The 19,646-nt window shown below is 36.4% G+C and overlaps 2 protein-coding genes across 3 annotated transcripts; both read left to right on the top strand.

The window, feature by feature from the left end:
- Positions 1-4,403: 4,403 nt before the first annotated feature.
- Positions 4,404-9,200, top strand: LOC121800769 (phosphatidate phosphatase PAH1-like). The gene is made up of 10 exons (XM_042200274.1): positions 4,404-5,676; positions 5,781-6,367; positions 6,482-6,555; positions 6,780-6,864; positions 7,573-7,659; positions 7,977-8,049; positions 8,488-8,531; positions 8,615-8,743; positions 8,818-8,916; positions 8,981-9,200. The coding sequence occupies exons 1-10, from the start codon at positions 4,404-4,406 to the stop codon at positions 9,038-9,040; spliced, it is 2,511 nt and encodes an 836-aa protein (XP_042056208.1). The 3' UTR covers positions 9,041-9,200.
- A 935-nt stretch (positions 9,201-10,135) lies between these two features.
- On the top strand, positions 10,136-19,465 carry LOC121798981. Of its 2 annotated transcripts, XM_042198272.1 has the most exons (18): positions 10,136-10,402; positions 11,057-11,241; positions 11,492-11,596; positions 11,855-11,907; positions 12,055-12,151; positions 12,257-12,330; positions 12,918-13,014; positions 15,753-15,866; positions 16,063-16,139; positions 16,446-16,512; positions 17,044-17,109; positions 17,613-17,720; positions 17,824-17,946; positions 18,052-18,118; positions 18,193-18,242; positions 18,318-18,408; positions 18,521-18,591; positions 18,664-19,465. In XM_042198272.1, the coding sequence occupies exons 2-14, from the start codon at positions 11,233-11,235 to the stop codon at positions 18,052-18,054; spliced, it is 993 nt and encodes a 330-aa protein (XP_042054206.1). In that variant the 5' UTR covers positions 10,136-10,402; positions 11,057-11,232; the 3' UTR covers positions 18,055-18,118; positions 18,193-18,242; positions 18,318-18,408; positions 18,521-18,591; positions 18,664-19,465. The 2 variants fall into 2 exon arrangements, with proteins under 2 accessions (XP_042054206.1, XP_042054207.1); XM_042198273.1 differs by having other exon boundaries at positions 10,137-11,230.
- Positions 19,466-19,646: the final 181 nt, after the last annotated feature.

Genomic DNA, 19,646 nt, shown 5'->3' with positions numbered 1-19,646 from the left:
CATTCGGTTATTAGGGCATGAATCGAGCAAACCCTTGAATCGCGACCAATACTGACTCAACGCCTCATCATAATCTTGTCGGCATGCAAGAATCTCCTTCTTGATTGCATTCGTCTTGTTCGATGGAAAGAAGTAATCCAAGAATAGTAACCTGAAATCTGCCCACGAGCTTATAGAATTTGCCGGTAACCTCAGTAGCCATGTATTCGCCTCTCCCTTCAGTGCAAAATGTAGAGCACGTAGTCTATAATCTTCCTTGGTCGAGTTAGGTGGCCTCTTCTGAATGCTGCAGAGCTTGCAAAACTCATGTAGAAACTCGTAGGGACATTCTATTTTGCGGCCATAGAAGTGTGGCATGACAGCCAGTACATTGGTCTTGATGTCTATTAATCTCTTAGCTTGGGTGATTACTATTGCTTGTGCCGGCTCGCCGTTCAAATGAGCATTAAGCAAGCCGATCTCTGGATCATTGTCTGGTTCAGCCGCCATTCTGACGGTTCCTTCTTCTGAGTCTGCAGTTGACTCAACTTCCTCCTTGATGGGTGGGACTAGGTCGTCTTCACTTTCTGAACTCAGCTGGACTGGATCTCCTATTGTCAACCCAGATCGGGTAGTAACAGGAGAGACCGTTCTCTTGATCTGCCAACTAGCTTCAGCGTCTCTCCAACCAAAGGAGTTACTCCAGTGTCCTGACCTTGAGCCTATGCTCAAAAATTGAAAAGAAAACGAAAAACACAAATGAAAACTATGTATGCCAAAAATCTCTAGATGCAAACATAAACAACGCCATCCATCCCCGGCAACGACGCCATTTGAAGGGAGGATCGTTCTCTATTACTGTTACACCGTGTTTGTGCCTAATTCTTAGGTCCAGAGGATTCGCTAGAGCACAGGCTCAAGGAGATCGTGAAATTTCAGAATCCCGTCGTTGTTGTAACAATCTCGCCTCAAAACCTCAACCCACTACACTATTGGTTAGTATAGGGAAGTCGGGATCGAATCCATGAGGACGGAAGGGTCGGAATGCATAGAGAGAACTTTTGGGAGGGGTTGGCTACTGCCACACAACTTGAGGGTTGAGTTTGAACTTCTAGGTCTGGGAATTAAAATCTAGTCTATTCTAACTACCAGATCTGGAGAACTGAAAGTATGTAAAACATATATGCATGCATGCTTTGTATCCAACAGTAAATCAAGATTATTCGCAAAATTCTTGGGTCAAGTAGATCAGTTTCCTAAATTAACCAAACACAAAGCAAACAAAAGTAAACAGGAAAAACAGATTACTCGAATTAGCTACTGACAGAAAGAAGCGATTAACAAATTAAAGCAGTACGATTACAACTACTGATCGACTTAATCTTTTCCAACAAACGAACACGAAATGAACAGAGCAGACATGAAAAACATAGCATACATCAGATCGAACGTCGAACACTTCAATTAAACTGAAAGCTATCAGATCTAAACTACTGGACTAAGTAAACAAGCGGTAACAAAGTTTTCCATGCAGATCCGAACACACGTATTCCAGATTCGAACGATTAACACAAATCTAAGCTAGATGTACCAGAATCAACACCAAATAAACTAGATCCACAGTGTTCAACATCGTTCCCACTCCGATTCAACCTCAATTCAAAAGATCGACTCCGATCAACACCGATCAACCAAAACAATTGCGAAACGCATCCAAAGCAGTAATCAGAGCAGTAAACATTAAGATCAGCCGAAAACAGAAATTTAAACTAGATTAAACGTAAGCTGAAATGAGTCACAAAGTAATCGCCGAATTTCCGGCAAGGAAATCGGCGAGATAACAGTATGTGCAGAAAGTAAATTGTTTCTTCACTTCCTCTCGGAGTGGTGTTACACCTTCAGCTGAACAAAACAAACCACCACTAAATACCCCAAATTCTCCATGAAACCAAGTGCGTGAGTGAAAATGTGAAGAGTGAACCGGAAATACCCAAGGAAATTTTCTAACTAAGTGTCCCTTTTTCTCGTAAGCTTCCTGGTATTTATAGGCGTGGCTCCAATCCCTAGGGCGCAACGGTCATCTTGATTTGACGATTGTACCCTCGCGGAATTCACTTCTTTTCTTCACTTTTCTTCTTTATTTCCTCTGCCCTGGTAATTGTCCTTCATTCCTGGGTCTGGCAGATTTTTCACACACCTGGACTTATATATGCATGTTAGCACCGTTGAAATCACAAAATTTACACGTAAAATAGATGCATGAAACGAGTCTTATCACCCACCGTCGTATGCACACCTCGGCGTGGGGGAGACCTCGCGGTTATGCTTCCGGCTTCATCCTCGTCGTAAAAGCTAGCCGCCCTCGGTCCTTCGTCGGCTATAATCATGTTGTGCAAGATAATACACGTGTACATGATGTCGGCGATATTTTTCACGTACCACAGCCGAGACGGAGCCTTCACAATGTTGAATCGGGCTTGAAGGACCCCAAAAGCTCTTTCGACGTCTTTACGAGCGGGCTTGAAGGACCCCAAAAATCCAGAAAAACGGTAAAAAAACGGCCAGATTTTTGGATTCTGAAAATATATATTTTTAAATTTTTGGTATTATTTTCGATTTAAAAAAATTGAATTTCCAACGGAAATGCAGTTGGCCAATCAGAACGCGCCACGTCAGCTTCTTGCTGGCACGGACGTGCTCGATGCATCGAGCAGCGCCGCGCCAGCGGCAAGAGCGCAGCGGCGGACAGCGGTGCCGTGCCGCTGTCACGGCCGAACGGACAGCGTCCTGCTCACAGCTGCGGATGCTCTAAAAACAACTTCCTAAAATCTTCAAATACTATAAGTAACAATAAAAGGAAAAGAAATAAGTATACAAAATAGAGAACATAATAATAATCTATAAAATATTATAAGTAACTAGTATAAAAGTAAAAGAAATAAGTGTAGGAAAAATATAATACAAATTAAAATCAGCTGGGACTAGGAGGAACAGAGGTAATAAAATCGACAGGGAATGGCGGAATCGACCTCAGCCTAGAGAAAACACGTCCCCAACCGCTGCGCCACTAGTGTATTTTGCAATGAGATATCTAAAAATATTACTTTATCTACACAATTATTTGGGGGTACGTAAGCTGGATCCACCAGTGCATTCTAGTCTATTTGGAAAAGATATGATTCCTAAAATATGTAGAGTAAATATGTAAATGTATAGGTTGTTTGTGTATGACTACTTTATTTGTTATAAAAATGCAACATTGTGCTTGTGCTAATCAACATGAGTGCTCATACTCCCTCCGTCGTCCGCCATTAAATGTAATATTTTTCCTTTTTTGTCCATCTGTCAATAAATGTCTCATTTCACTTTTATTATATTTGATAAGTAGACCTTATATTCAATTAACTCATTCCACTCTTATTTCATTATAAAACCAATATTAAAAGTAAAAATATAATTTTGAGCTTAAAATCAGACGTTACAATATTAACGGTGGTTTTTGCAAATTTTGTGAACCTAACTTTCGGTTACTATTATGATTCGAGCAAACTATGGTCATCTGTCTCAACTCTGAAACCAACCCATATGAATAATCAATTCTGAGCTGAACCGTCGACTCTCATTAAAATTGGCATCACGCTTTGCCAGCCACATGGCGACGATGATAAATATGGCCATATACTCTATAATATTGGGAAAGTGACCACGAAGGGTAAATTGGAAAATCATGTTTTTGTCTTGTTAATTTTTCATAAACATCTAATAAAATCCTTAGTCCAAATTTTGATACTATTCTTGAAAGAAGATGAATTTGATATTATTCGCAATGAATTGGGTGATTTTATACAACCAAATTATAAAATGGAAGATAATTCAAGAAAACTGCGACCGAGAATGAAGCTTATTTTCTAAATCTTGAGACGGTTTTACATCAACTTTTTGGAGCTGTCAAATATATTTGATAGATCTATGGATTTGTGGCGAAGCTTTACAATTTTCACGAACATGTAATTTCCAATCATACATTTATATTTTTCTTGTTTTCTTAAAGAATATTTGAATCTAATGTTGGTAGTTTTGTTTGTTCAGAAAAAATTCCATGCATGTGCAAGTTTCTGCAAAATTCTTGCATGCGTAAGTTTCTACCACACATATTTCATGATTTTTTTAGATATTTGATTCTTATGCTGGTTGATGGATGCGCAAACTCATATTCTTATGGGTTTGCCTTTCAATTATTTGCATGATGATTTAATTATCTATTTTCTTGTCATGCATGAATACCAGTGATGGTGCACGGCCTGGATTTAGAGTGGTGTGGATTGTGCTTAAGAGATATTGATGTAGTTGTGTAATAGATACATTTTGTTTATTTTCACTTTAAAAAAAATTGGGGGGCCTTATTGTTATATACTGTATTAGATATGGATGTGGTTGGTAAAGTTAGCAGCATCCTTACTCAAGGCATGTACTCTGTAGCCACGCCATTTCACCCGTTTGGTGGGGCCGTCGACATAATTGTGGTTAAGCAACAAGATGGGACGTTTAGGAGTACGCCTTGGTATGTACGATTTGGGAAATTTCAGGGTGTTCTCAAGGGCGCGGAGAAGATAGTGCAAGTTGAGGTTAATGGTGTTGAAGCTGATTTTCATATGTATCTTGATAACTCAGGCGAAGCATACTTTATTAGGGAAGTTGATGAAGGTTCGAATGGCTTGGACAATCTTGAAGGTGGTGTATGCAGCAACCATTGCAATAGTTTTCATGACGGTGTAGGTGAATTTAGTGGCCAAGATAATGACAAGGAAGATGCACACCTAAATATTCGAGCAGAAAAGCTAAGGAGAGTTGAGTCTGATGCTGCTGCGTACGTGTTCTATGAGTTTTCAGATGAACACACATCTGTGGAAGGTTCACCTAAAATCTCTGAATATAGTCCAAGTAGATATGACACTTTAGATAGTGTGGAGCATGCACTAGAATCACAAGAGTCAAATTCCGAGGTAGTTTTGGTGAGCGTGGATGGCCATATACTGACTGCGCCCATATCATCATCTGAGAAGACGGCTGAAAATGTGCAACTAAGCACTCCCCAATTCCACCTTGGTCCTGGAGGCGGGACTGAAGAGTATAATTCAGGTGAAGGTAATTTGGCTTCTGATAGCTTGTCTGATATCCATAGAGTTGGAGACACATGTGAGACAAATAGTTTGTCTTCCGAACACCATCAAGCTCGAGATGCACAGCATACGGGAGGAACTCAGGACAAAACTAATAGTGACAAGTTATGCATTGAAAGTAGTCCTGATAACAACTCAATTGGTATGGAGAGGAAGGATACCTTTCAGAGTTGCTTGGAGCTCTCACAATTGGCCATACACTCCAATCAAGAAAATCCGTGCTCGTCAATTAAGATTGATGAGACTACTGGATGTCCAATCAACGACTCTTCTCCAGATTTGCATGTTGAAGCAACAACTCAAGGAAAATATGGTTGTGGAATGGATTACGATGGTTGTTCTGATCGGTTGCGTGTTCAAATTCCTAGCAACGATCAGGGATCACATGAGCAAGTGGATGTGAAAAAAAATCAAAGTGACATGGAAGATCCTGCTGCTCCTGAATCTTGTAAAGGCAAACTTGTAAGAATAAGTACAGAAGCTCCAGTGGAATTCCCAAGATCAGATGGCATTACAGGTGAGACATGGTTTAGTGCTGTATGTTGAGCTTATAACCGCTAATGTTTATTTAGTTATAATTATGCACCAACTATTTTTATTGCATTTTGTGTTTGCAAACAGCGTTGGAGATATCTCTTTGTGGAAACTTGCTTCATGCTGGAATGGGATCGCGTGCAGCAGACACCGTTTTTAATGCAAACCTCATATCACCCGAGGAATTTAAAGCTTCAGGAGAATTTATCATAAAGAATCAAAACTTAATTGTTAGAATACAAGGGAAGTACTTGCCCTGGCGCAAAGCTGCACATGTTGTTCTTGGTATAGCAGCTTTTGATTTTGAGTTACTGGTCAACCCCAATGATGTAATACATGTGGACATAGGGATGACAGATGTAGAAGACGATGATTCGGGAATGCCTTTGACTCCATCGCGCAGATGGAGGCTTTGGCCAATCCCATTTAGGAAGGTTAAGACACTTGAGCATACTAGTAGTATGTCATCTGAAGAAGCTTATCTGGATTCCGAGGCTGTCTCACCCAGCCATTCTACATCAACAACATCCGGATATCCAGCAACCGATTCTCCTCGCAAGCAAATTATAAGAACCAATGTCCCTAACACTGATCAAATCGAATCTTTAAATCTTAAAGAGGGACAAAATATGGTGAATTTTGTTTTCTCGACTCTAGTCCTGGGACCCCAAAAGGTTAGGAATTTATTATCTCTTAGACATATATATATATATATATATGTTGATGAAAAATACTCACTTATTTCGTCGAACCCTTTGATTGTGATAAACGCACTTTACAAAGCGCAGGTTGAAGCTCATATATACTTATGGAAGTGGAATACACGCATTGTAATTTCAGATGTTGACGGGACAATTACCAAGTGAGTTTAATTAATATTTATCAATCAATTCTAGATTTCCATTGAAAAATATTGCTAGATTAGTGTTTTTGGCGAGTTTATCACAAATATTATGTCCAATTCCAATTAATGGAATGAAATTGTTAGATAATGATTAGCTTTCCGTAACAAATGATTTGTAAGAAGTAGAATTAATGTTATCTATTTTGCTTGTTGGCTCACTAAAAGTGCATACCTATTTGTAGGTCTGATGTTCTTGGCCAGTTTATGCCTTTAGTAGGAAAAGACTGGACGCATTCTGGGATAGCTCATCTTTTTTCTGCTATAAAGGTAAGAGAGAAATGTAGTAATCTTCTACTGGAGTTCTTGAAGACTTGAACTATCATACTATAACTAAAGGCTAGTGCATTCATTAGTTATGAGGACACTTACATGATTTTTTTTATCCTTTATAGTAGTTAAGTTTTGTGATGTCTTTAGTGATGTCTCGACCAAAATACCAAAATCTTTAAATATCAAAAGTCTATGTCCAAGAAATTTACTCGTACAAAATGTTACAGAATGTATCCCAAAATATAATCTATTACTCCCTCCGTCCACGATTTAAAGAGCTCTTTTGACTCGGCACGAGTTTTAAGAAATTATTTAACTTGTGAAGAAAAGTAAAAGGAGAATGTGAGTGGAATGTGTGACCCATTTAAAGTATTAGTTGTATATTGGATTGTGAGTGTAAAAAGTTGGTGGAATGTGAGGTTTGCATATTAAAAATGGAATAAAGTAAATGGTTCTATAAATCGTGGACAAACTAAAATGGTAAAAAAGCTCTTTAAATGGTGGACGGAGAGAGCACATCATATAAGGTGATTCTATAGTTTATGTTGATAATTATTCCTTTTGTTTAGGAGATCCCTTCAGAGATTCCATGTTATATTACTTTGATCAATTTTCAGCGGTGGCATGAGAGACAGTCTGGTTACCTATTCTACCCATGTAATCAATTGTCTAATATTGTTTGATTAATTGTTTCTTCTTCAACAGGAGAATGGATACCAACTCCTATTTCTAAGCGCACGGGCAATTGTTCAATCGTACTTGACAAAAAGTTTTCTATTCAATCTCAAACAGGTTTCACTGCTAAACATAAGCTAGTTTTCTTCTAAAGAATCACAGTTTTACTACTACATGGGTCCATGGGTTAGTAGAAGTAATGAGAATAGAGTTGCTCACTATAATAATTGGTGAATATTATCTTTGTTTCACCTCATATTTCATATTTTCACTTATGTTATTTCTTTGAGAAAATGTTTTACAATACATGGTACACCCTATGACGTATTACTATCATGCAATTTTAGATAGAAAATCCTTTTGTTTTGATTAATCTTTAGTTGAGCAGACTTGAAGCAAGACTTCAAATTTAAAATTTTCCACATCATTTGCAGGATGGCAAGAGCTTACCAACCGGACCTGTTGTTATTTCCCCTGATGGTTTATTTCCTTCATTATATCGGGAGGGTGAGGTTCTTTTCCTTAGAAAATAATCGTTATTTAACAATAATATGAGAAATGAACCTGTACCTTGCAAGTCACCACAAAATGGTGGATTATTGTATTTTCCTTTGTTTGTACTAAATATCTTAATTTCGTGATTCCCACATAGAACTTTTGATGTTTATGTAGAGTGTTCCAAGACCAATCTATTCCAATATTTTCTTTTACCGTCTCTTTTGATTACAACTTGGATATCTGAAGTGTAGAAATACACATTACTGCCACCCGTTACAAGAGTTGATATACCATATAAGCAGAAGTGGCTTTGCTTCATGATCTCATCATGACTTTATATTTTTTTTCCTATATTATTTTAAAATTACTTAATTATTCTCAAGCTATGGAGCAAGAAAATCTAAGGCATCTTCTTTTTGCTTGACAAAAGTATTTTATGGATTGCAGTGATAAGAAGAGCTCCCCATGAATTCAAAATCGCATGTTTAGAGGTACTGATCAAAATCGAGTCTTAGTAGGTGAACAATTTGGCTGACCTTTTTTGTATGATGCATCATAATTGCCTCTCTTGTAGGATATAAAGGCACTGTTTCCTCCGGAATACAATCCGTTTTATGCTGGATTTGGAAACCGAGACACAGATGAACTCAGTTACCGTAAGATTGGGATTCCAAAGGGAAAGATCTTCATCATCAACCCTAAGGTACTCATCTATCCACAAATTCCATAAAATCAAGTTTATGAAATTGTCAGATCATGTTTTCTACCTTCTCACAGGGGGAGGTTGCCATCAATCATTGCATCGATCTGAAATCATACACTTCATTGCACACACTCGTGAACGATATGTTTCCCTCGACCTCCATGGTCGAGCAGGTATTTATACCGAATTCCGTTGTAATTTTGTTTCATGATCGTGACATGCTAGTTGTTTGTGCAGGAAGACTATAACTCGTGGAATTACTGGAAGATGCCATTGTTCGACCTTGACAATATGTAGGTTGTATTTATGTTTGTGTCGTTGGTTTGCGCCTGTCAAAATGTCTGTTCACTGTTTTTGGATTAGTGAGGAGTTGTGAATAGCAAATAATTGTAGGAAACTCATTTGTGTACCATAGAAATGAAACTCCGACCTAGGAAATTTGTAAGCCTCCATTCGGAGTGAGGAATTAAAAATTCATATTAAAAGGTTTCATTTTTGGTTTGTTCTAGTTTGAAAATGTTCGTAGCTAGAAATTCATTCAGTGTATCTTAAATAGTTGTTTGAGATAAGGTTGCAAGAAGTTATTCTTTCATTTCTATGTTACATATCATCCATTTAAAAACTACAGAAGTTGTGAATTGTGATGAATTGAAAATCTTATTTTATTTTATCGTTCACTCTTCGTGAATTTTAATGTTGATTAAATTAAGGCATCTCCAACACCTTTCATATTGAAATCTCAACCACATACGACAATTTTCACTATCAATTGAAGAATTTACCGCATGGATCAACATAAATATATCAAAAAAATAAACTTAACAACAAACAATAAAGAAGATCAGAGAATAAACTTTAATAAACATGCATTGAGATGACAGAACATATTGTTGTGTCACTTAAAGTTGTCTACTGCAATATGCCACACATCTTTTGATGTGTGCCGGACAATAAAGGGAATAGTGGGTCAACAAATAATTGTGTCCCTCAAGTAAGAAAGAGCAGAAAATGACAAAAATATCCAAAAAATATAGCTATAGGATCTAAAATATGATTGCCATTTATGTCCAAGATCTATCCATGCTAATAAAATTCATCAAATATTGAGAAAATAGAACCCAATTATGCATGAACATCACCCAATGCCTATACATTATTTCAAGGAAGTCTCTCATGTATGCGCTTATTGTAACACTTTCCAATGTCACAATAGATAATATAACCTACTAAAAATGTGACAATAGATAAATGTCTATTTTGACATATAAAGTGTTACAATAAAACATAGTACTCCCATTGTGTCACAGTAGGTGGTCGACGTATTTTGCGTTGCACGTGACAGTCACGTGAGATCAACTGCCGAAGGATATTTATGGGAATACACACAGAAGGAAGGCGCGAAACCAATGGCTCCGACTCCAACTTTCCATAATGCTTACTCCTCTTTCTCATCTCCTTTTCCGATTCAATTCTCTCTCTCTTTTTATTTTTCCTTCGCCGCGATTAATTGACACGAATAAAACACACCAAATATACCGCATTTCGTAAGATGTCGTGGCTGCGATCAGCGGTGAATAAGGCAGCCGCGCCGTGCGAAGCTATGCTGACACCGTCGTCAATACCGCTGTTGGTGGTTCAAAGCTCTTCCTAGATGCCGCTGTATGATTCCCCAATCTTTCGACGTCAATTGTTTTTGCTAATTCGACCTGTGGATTTCTAATTAATTGTCTTAAATTTGCTAATCCTGTTCCCTTTCAGTTGTATTAGAAATGGGTCACTCACCCCTTAAAAGGGGTCGGAAAGGACATCGGTCTTCCACTCGTGAGGTAGATAAGAGATAAAGAGAAAACCATCATCGACTTGGGCCCGCTCTGATACCATATTAGAAATGGGCCACTCACCCCTTAAAAGGCCTCATAAGGGGAGGGTTATCCACACTTATATAGATTAGATGGGATCTTCACCAAGTCGATGTGAGATAGAATTTAGAAGTTGATTAACAATATTGAAGAAAACCAGGGCTTAGAAGAATTTTCTGCATATTAGGGTCCTAATTTGTGCAGTACAGAAAATAGTATTATCATTTTAGATTGGTGGGCAAATTAGATTTCTTTTATTATCGTATCTGACTTTATTTTGCCAAAATCCCTCGAATTACAGCTTGGTGATAGCTTAGTATTCTATAAGTAATCATAATTAAATCAATGTGCATATGTTTGTTCCGTTAATTTGCTAATATTTTCTATGCACCCACTTTCTTCTGGATCAAAGGCATAGTTTTACATCATTCTCTTCAACTTGTTGGTGCTTTAGTGCCCTTGGAATTTCCAAAACTATAAGCTTGCAGTAATACGACTGGAAGAAGTTTCTGTTTCTTGTAAGGGAGCAGAAAGAGTTCAGTTATTAAGAAGATGGTTAGTTTCCTTGAAACAGATAGAGATACTTAATGAAGCTATCCACTCCGGCCATGGTCCAAAGCCAACTTTGGTATGTTTCTGGTATAACTTTTACCTTTTGCTCTTTTTATGAGAATTTTCATTTTTTAAGGAAAGGGCTCCTTCTGAATTTTCACTTCTGAGAGCCTTAGAAATCTTGTTTCATGTAAAGTTTGAAGATCCTTAAAGTCTGTTGATATAGGGCTTATCTCAGCCATTTTCTGTTTTCACACAGCCTTGCTATACATGGTCTGACCTGTATATGTCATAAGAAAATCCATTTAACATGGTCTATGTGATCACTTGAATGTAGTTTTCACAAGTTATGTATTATGATCCTGATCGCGGGGGAGAACCAATGGATTTCCGTGATGTGTTCCTTCAGAGTCAAGCACTTGAGGGCATTACGCTATCTTTTGTAAGTGCTGAAATTCCATTTCCATAATCATGAAAACATATTGTTGTTCTTATTTTCCTTTTCCCGTTTCTCCTGTATATGGTTATCTGTCGATGAGATAGCACGAAATACTTTCCGATTATTTAATATTAGATTAATTTTTATTTCCTTGTGTTTTTCATCTGCAAGTGTGTTATGCTGTATGGGTAATGATGTTTTCACTGTAATAGCTGGACGCCAATCAAGCTGTTTCTTTTGCTTCTTGCTTCTCTGACACAGATTCTCGAGGAACCCAATCCGGAGGAACTTTCTTTGCTTCAGGGGATATTCAGGTAAATTGAGAGTGTCTCACATGTTGGATAAAAGATCAACCAATCACTTAAGAAAATCATGAGATTACTTTGCATACTTTGTTTCCCGTGTTATAGAAGAAGATTAAAAAAGAAGCATGAGAACCTCCTATCCCCTTCTGTTTCCAGGCTCAGTCTAATGGGTGGAAAAGAAGCTCTTGATGTGACAGTGACCAGTGTACAAGATTTAGCTAAAGCCTTCTCGACCTACAATGAAGAAGTGCTGGTATAAGTCGCATTATCATTGTTAAGTCATCCTTGTAATGGTGGAATATTGATAAAGGTGGTGCTCTCTTGGACTTTATTTTTATCTTTTTCTTTCTAATTCCAGGCAAAGAGGGCAGAGCTGCTTCAATTTGTACAAGATGCTATGGCTGGACTGAAAGTAAATGCTGAGATAGTAAGGTGGTCGGGGGTATACCTCCCACAGTTTCATTGATTAGCTTTTTAGCTATAGCAGTATATTGTACAGGTAGGGCGAATATTAGGCATGGAACCCCGGACTGTTCACTCCGCACAAATGTGAAACAAGTATTCTAATTATAGATCTCATTTTACTTTTAAAAGGTTAAGTGAATTTTGAAGACTCCCACCATAGCAAATTAGTCACCTTAAGAAGTTAAGCAACTACAATTCATCTTAAGGCTACTTTAACTCTATTTCTTGAGCGCTTTCAACCACAACAATTTGTTTTGTACCATGATAAGAGATGAATCTATAAAACTACTGGCTATCATAATTAAGAGAAATCAGTTTGTTGAGAGACGAGGGTCTCATTTACTTGACTTTTACTTCTTTTTTTAATTATTCTCGGGGCTATCATCTGGATGCTACTTCGTGAAAAGTTAATGTACTCTCGGAGCTGCGAATGCCGCTTTCCGTCTTCTTGAGTAGAATAACTTCTATCTGCTTAAGATCTCTCTTTAGAACTTTGACTTATAATATGAAGTTACTGTTTTAATTATTTCTTTGTATGTCTTCTTTGCTATCAGAATAGATTCTGAACTCTCAAGTATAAATAAAAGACTACAAGATATGAAAAACGAGCCTAAACGAGAGGGCGGGATATCATCTAACATGTCAAAGGAGGTATGGTGATTTTCCTTTATCATCATTAATAAAGGAATACAGTAATTTTAAAAAGAATATCAATATTGCACATTTGGTCTGGTGATTGAGCTATAGTTTAAGAAGATTATCCTAATGGATCATAGCATAACAGCAGCTATAATATGAAGTTACTGTTTTAATTATTTCTTTGTATGTCTTCTTTGCTATCAGAATAGATTCTGAACTCTCAAGTATAAATAAAAGACTACAAGATATGAAAAACGAGCCTAAACGAGAGGGCGGGATATCATCTAACATGTCAAAGGAGGTATGGTGATTTTCCTTTATCATCATTAATAAAGGAATACAGTAATTTTAAAAAGAATATCAATATTGCACATTTGGTCTGGTGATTGAGCTATAGTTTAAGAAGATTATCCTAATGGATCATAGCATAACAGCAGCTATAATATGAAGTTACTGTTTTAATTATTTCTTTGTATGTCTTCTTTGCTATCAGAATAGATTCTGAACTCTCAAGTATAAATAAAAGACTACAAGATATGAAAAACGAGCCTAAACGAGAGGGAGGGATATCATCTAACATGTCAAAGGAGGTATGGTGATTTTCCTTTATCATCATTAAAAAAGGAATACAATAATTTTAAAAAGAATATCAATATTGCACATTTGGTCTGGTGATTGAGCTATAGTTTAAGAAGATTATCCTAATGGATCATAGCATAACAGCAGCTATAATATGAAGTTACTGTTTTAATTATTTCTTTGTATGTCTTCTTTGCTATCAGAATAGATTCTGAACTCTCAAGTATAAATAAAAGACTACAAGATATGAAAAACGAGCCTAAACGAGAGGGCAGGATATCATCTAACATGTCAAAGGAGGTATGGTGATTTTCCTTTATCATCATTAATAAAGGAATACAGTAATTTTAAAAAGAATATCAATATTGCACATTTGGTCTGGTGATTGAGCTATAGTTTAAGAAGATTATCCTAATGGATCATAGCATAACAGCAGCTATAATATGAAGTTACTGTTTTAATTATTTCTTTGTATGTCTTCTTTGCTATCAGAATAGATTCTGAACTCTCAAGTATAAATAAAAGACTACAAGATATGAAAAACGAGCCTAAACGAGAGGGCGGGATATCATCTAACATGTCAAAGGAGGTATGGTGATTTTCCTTTATCATCATTAATAAAGGAATACAGTAATTTTAAAAAGAATATCAATATTGCACATTTGGTCTGGTGATTGAGCTATAGTTTAAGAAGATTATCCTAATGGATCATAGCATAACAGCAGCTATAATATGAAGTTACTGTTTTAATTATTTCTTTGTATGTCTTCTTTGCTATCAGAATAGATTCTGAACTCTCAAGTATAAATAAAAGACTACAAGATATGAAAAACGAGCCTAAACGAGAGGGAGGGATATCATCTAACATGTCAAAGGAGGTATGGTGATTTTCCTTTATCATCATTAAAAAAGGAATACAATAATTTTAAAAAGAATATCAATATTGCACATTTGGTCTGGTGATTGAGCTATAGTTTAAGAAGATTATCCTAATGGATCATAGCATAACAGCAGCTATAATATGAAGTTACTGTTTTAATTATTTCTTTGTATGTCTTCTTTGCTATCAGAATAGATTCTGAACTCTCAAGTATAAATAAAAGACTACAAGATATGAAAAACGAGCCTAAACGAGAGGGCAGGATATCATCTAACATGTCAAAGGAGGTATGGTGATTTTCCTTTATCATCATTAATAAAGGAATACAGTAATTTTAAAAAGAATATCAATATTGCACATTTGGTCTGGTGATTGAGCTATAGTTTAAGAAGATTATCCTAATGGATCATAGCATAACAGCAGCTATAATATGAAGTTACTGTTTTAATTATTTCTTTGTATGTCTTCTTTGCTATCAGAATAGATTCTGAACTCTCAAGTATAAATAAAAGACTACAAGATATGAAAAACGAGCCTAAACGAGAGGGCGGGATATCATCTAACATGTCAAAGGAGGTATGGTGATTTTCCTTTATCATCATTAATAAAGGAATACAGTAATTTTAAAAAGAATATCAATATTGCACATTTGGTCTGGTGATTGAGCTATAGTTTAAGAAGATTATCCTAATGGATCATAGCATAACAGCAGCTATAATATGAAGTTACTGTTTTAATTATTTCTTTGTATGTCTTCTTTGCTATCAGAATAGATTCTGAACTCTCAAGTATAAATAAAAGACTACAAGATATGAAAAACGAGCCTAAACGAGAGGGAGGGATATCATCTAACATGTCAAAGGAGGTATGGTGATTTTCCTTTATCATCATTAAAAAAGGAATACAGTAATTTTAAAAAGAATATCAATATTGCACATTTGGTCTGGTGATTGAGCTATAGTTTAAGAAGATTATCCTAATGGATCATAGCATAACGGCAGCTATAAATGTGACGTATCTTTTTAAAAAAACTTTCAATTTAAACTGGTGATGCGCACACAGTGCAAACTCAGGTTTTTTGGGGGATCTATGCTTATATTACAAAACTTGAGACATTTACTATCCCAATCTGTACCTAGAAATTCATTCCCCCCTCATTGGACCTAACAATGCTTACGCAAAAGAAAATGGATACCCTGAGCATTTTTTTTTCTTCAGATGGTTGCTTGAGAAATTTGTTTTTTAATTGATGAAATTTCTGAAGTTCAGTAATATTTTTATGTTCTTTCAGCATCTGAATGAAGCGCTCGCACATTTGAGATTGTGTTCCCGATTGGTGGAGCTTCTATCGCGTAAGAAATTAATAATGCAAACTGGGGATTGTCTCGCAGCACACAAACAAAAGGTGGTACTCATGATTCAAGATCTAATGAAATTACGATATCAGTCAATATAATTATATGTCAGATGAACATAGCTCTAGTTTTAAGAGTTTTTTTAAAAAACGAAGAGTTGTTTAAATTATGTCAATATATGTATAATCATTTTAATCTTTATTTCCCAGCCTTACTTTTCATCTTATGCATGCATTTGATGTGCAGGTTGACAAGCTAAAGGTATTGTCAGAATCTCTGGCAAGCTCTGCATCACAAGATGAAGCACACATTTTAGATAATAGGTTCGTGTTTTTTACTGTCTATATTACTTGGATGTTTTTATCATTCGAGTACAAACACATAGACAATATAATTCTCCAGGATATCAGTGAGAAAGATTTGCACAGCTAAAAGATGTATCGAGTTGAGAGTTGTCAGAGTCTTCATCTTTTTATTCTGCACAAAACCTTTAGAAATTTGTGGCCGTGTTATAATATAGTGATTGAAATATTGATTTGTCAGCTAGCAGTGCACTGTAGCTTGCCTCCACATGGTAAAATCTCTGCAGAAAAAATTGTTCTCTTATGCATTTATATGTTCATTAACAGATTACAAAAAGAAGAAGCTCTTAAATTCCGTCTCACTAAAGCTGATGAAGTACTCCAAATGGAGAAGGTAAAGTGTTTAGCAACAACTGTTGGGTGGCTCGCAATATTATGATCATCAATTTCCTTTGTAAATGGATGTGAAGCTTCTTGTATGTTATTGATGCCTAGATGTTTTCTTGTCCTGTGCATAATCCTTATAAACATTCATTGCTTTTGTTTAGTCGTAAATATCCCTTATGATATTGTGGTCTTCTGTCATGGACTTGATTTTGCTAACTTTTATTTGCATGCATTAATTTCTGTAATTGAATGATTCCTAAGCCTGTGATTTTCTCTATTCAATAGATTTTCCTCTTTCTCACTCATTCGTTTGTCAAGCATTTTACAATATTTTATATTGTGAAGATGAAACACAACACAGAGAGATGGAATTGTTTCCCATTTTCTCCAGGTTTTTATGTTTTGTGAAGTAAGTGTTGATTGTGCATTTGTGATTGTCATCTGCTTACAATTAGGACAGTTGCGCTTAAAGTATTATGATTTTAAAAAGTTTATACTGTGAACGTGTGACATGGTTAACTCAAAGGTTATTTCCCAGGATTTGCATAGTGAAATCAAAGCTCTCCAGAAGAGAAAAGATGATCTTGAAGAAGAACTGAAACAGGTAGTATTTAATATGCTTTCCCAATTCCATCGTAGATGTTTTAAATTCCATATTTCCTCTTGGATATCGGATTCTTATTCTAGAACGTGATGATTCCAGATATTCAGCGGAGGTAGTGTGTTAAAAAACCTTAATAACTAGAGAATTCTATAAAACGAACAACACAACCTCGATATATTTAGTGTTTCAGTTTAAATTTAGTCAACCAATTAGATAATCAGAGATGCATCTGTAAGCTGGTAACGTTGCATATAGATGTGAAAAAACTCTGAAGTGAAAAAGTGATAAGAAATAAAGAAAATTGTTAATGTTGAAGCAGACTGAGAGCTTAAATGTTCTGACTGAACCACTTTTTTGATCATTCAGACTGTGTTCCTTCTTTAGAAACATTTATCAAATAAGAGCATTTGAATCATTACTTTCTGTCCGGATAATGAAGACTAACAGTGAACATGTCTTTCCATCTTGAGCAATAGTTTTGCTCCTAATAAGTTTATATGTAGGTTACGGCTGCTTTGTCTTCAGCCCATTCCCACCTTCACAATGTCAAGGAAGAAAGAGATCAATTTGATGGTGCTAGTAATCAGGTTATGGAGCATTACAACGTCAGGGTGAGAGCTCTTCTGCATGCTGGGATAATTCACAGGCTGAAACAATTGTTTCATTGTGAGATTCTGTGTATTGCATAACTTCTAAAGTGATGATACTGCTCAGGATGACGAGCTTGCAATATGTATTGCTACATACAGAGCAGAAGCAAAAGTTTGCAACACCTTCATCAATTTTCTAGAAAGCACCTCGGCTTTCAAGTCTTGTGAAAAAGAAAAAGCGTGTCAAGTAGGTTCTGCTTCTTCACTCGTCCTTTTTCCTGAAATATATCACTAGTTGTAATTGCTATCGCGTGCCAGTCTGAAACTAAATATTCTCAACCTTTTGTGTTAGTGATGAGCTGGTGAGGCATGAGGAGTACTTTATAGATTGGGCTACAGGCATTTTAGAGGCAATCAAGGTATTCAACAGTTTGTTTTTAGGCAAATTTGGATGATCAGATTCCCGGATATCTGAACAATCTTGGTTAATCAGGACGAGATGGAACCGTGTCTTTCTTCATTCTACGAGCTTGTGGACGAAATGTAAGTGTATTCCCTTAATTAATTTGGAATACGATCTCAAGTAAAGCACATGACTAATATCTGGTTCTGCCACAGGTTAGATGAGGTAACAAGCAGTGAGGGTAAAAATGATGCAATCAGTTCAAGGAAAATGCTGCAGACAAAATACCAGACTTTGGAAACCAAGGTAGGATGTATTGAAGAAGTAAGATATGCAGAGTTGCATCTATGGTGCAATAACGCGCTTCATCTTTCATTTGCTGAATTTAAATCTGTTTTGGTTCTTGCTCACCATGTAGACGAAACTTACATTCAGCGTAGTGGAACGCATTAGGACACAGTATTCCATTAATCAAACCAAGGATTCAAGGTGAATCAATGTCTTATCATTTATATGTGCAAGGGTGATCACCAAGGGCATGACATGACTCATTCTTACCAGAATAAATGATGGAAAACTGAAACAAGTGTTGGATGCACTTGCCAAGATGAAACGCGAATTTGAATCCATCGAGAGGCCAACTTTACTACCAGAGACGCCTCTAAGGGCGCGGATTCCAGGACTTCGTTTCCTGTCAAGACAGTTGTCGAAAGTTGAATACAGCCTTAAATCAGAGTATGAGGCGCAAAGAGGGTTGCTGCCATTTCCTTTCAAACCAATTGTTTCTATTCCTTTGGTTCGTAGTCTGTCAACCAGAGTCCCGAAGATGAGACAGGTAGAGCATCTAGAGTCTTTTGTAGTTCACCGCAGTACTTCTTCGGATGCAGAGGCATAACTTTCTAAGTTGAAGTGGGAGTTGGAGCTTGAGGATCCTAGCAATATGGAGGGGGTTATTGGGTGGGAGTTTGATGAAAACTTTGACAAAGAACCAAGAAAGAGTATATAACAATCATGCAGTCCAATAAGCTTAATCTCTCCCAAGCTTAAAGGTTGGATAATTACACTTCAATATGAAATTTCACCATATAAAAAACGAGGTTGAAATTTAGAGTGCCACATTTTTCATGAGGTGATATTTCATCTTTTCTTTTACTATAATTTTAGTTTTGGCTTTTAAGAATTACTCCATATTGGTAAATATTGAGGGGAGTTGTGCCAATCACATTTGTTTCTTGAATTTAATTATGTATGGTGGCAGGAGGTATAATTTATTTGGACATCTGTACCAATATATTTTTGTATCTGTTGAAACGGAAAAAGGAAAGGTGTTCAAACCTCATAAGTATGCAACTTTGGTTTTCAACCCACCATCTTATTTTATTAACTCTCATGTCTGTCTCGAGAATCATAGATTATTTGAATCCTATTCCTATGTATCTTAGTATCTCCCACTAAAGTTGGATACTCCATATTAGACTTTGAGAAATTTGATGCTATTTCGTCTTGGAGAATAACACTGTGGATATCAATATTGATAAAAATCA

The sequence above is a fragment of the Salvia splendens genome, chromosome 4 (assembly GCF_004379255.2).
Source record: "Salvia splendens isolate huo1 chromosome 4, SspV2, whole genome shotgun sequence".
Taxonomy (NCBI): domain Eukaryota; kingdom Viridiplantae; phylum Streptophyta; class Magnoliopsida; order Lamiales; family Lamiaceae; genus Salvia; species Salvia splendens.
This window is presented reverse-complemented; position numbering and strand designations above follow the sequence as displayed.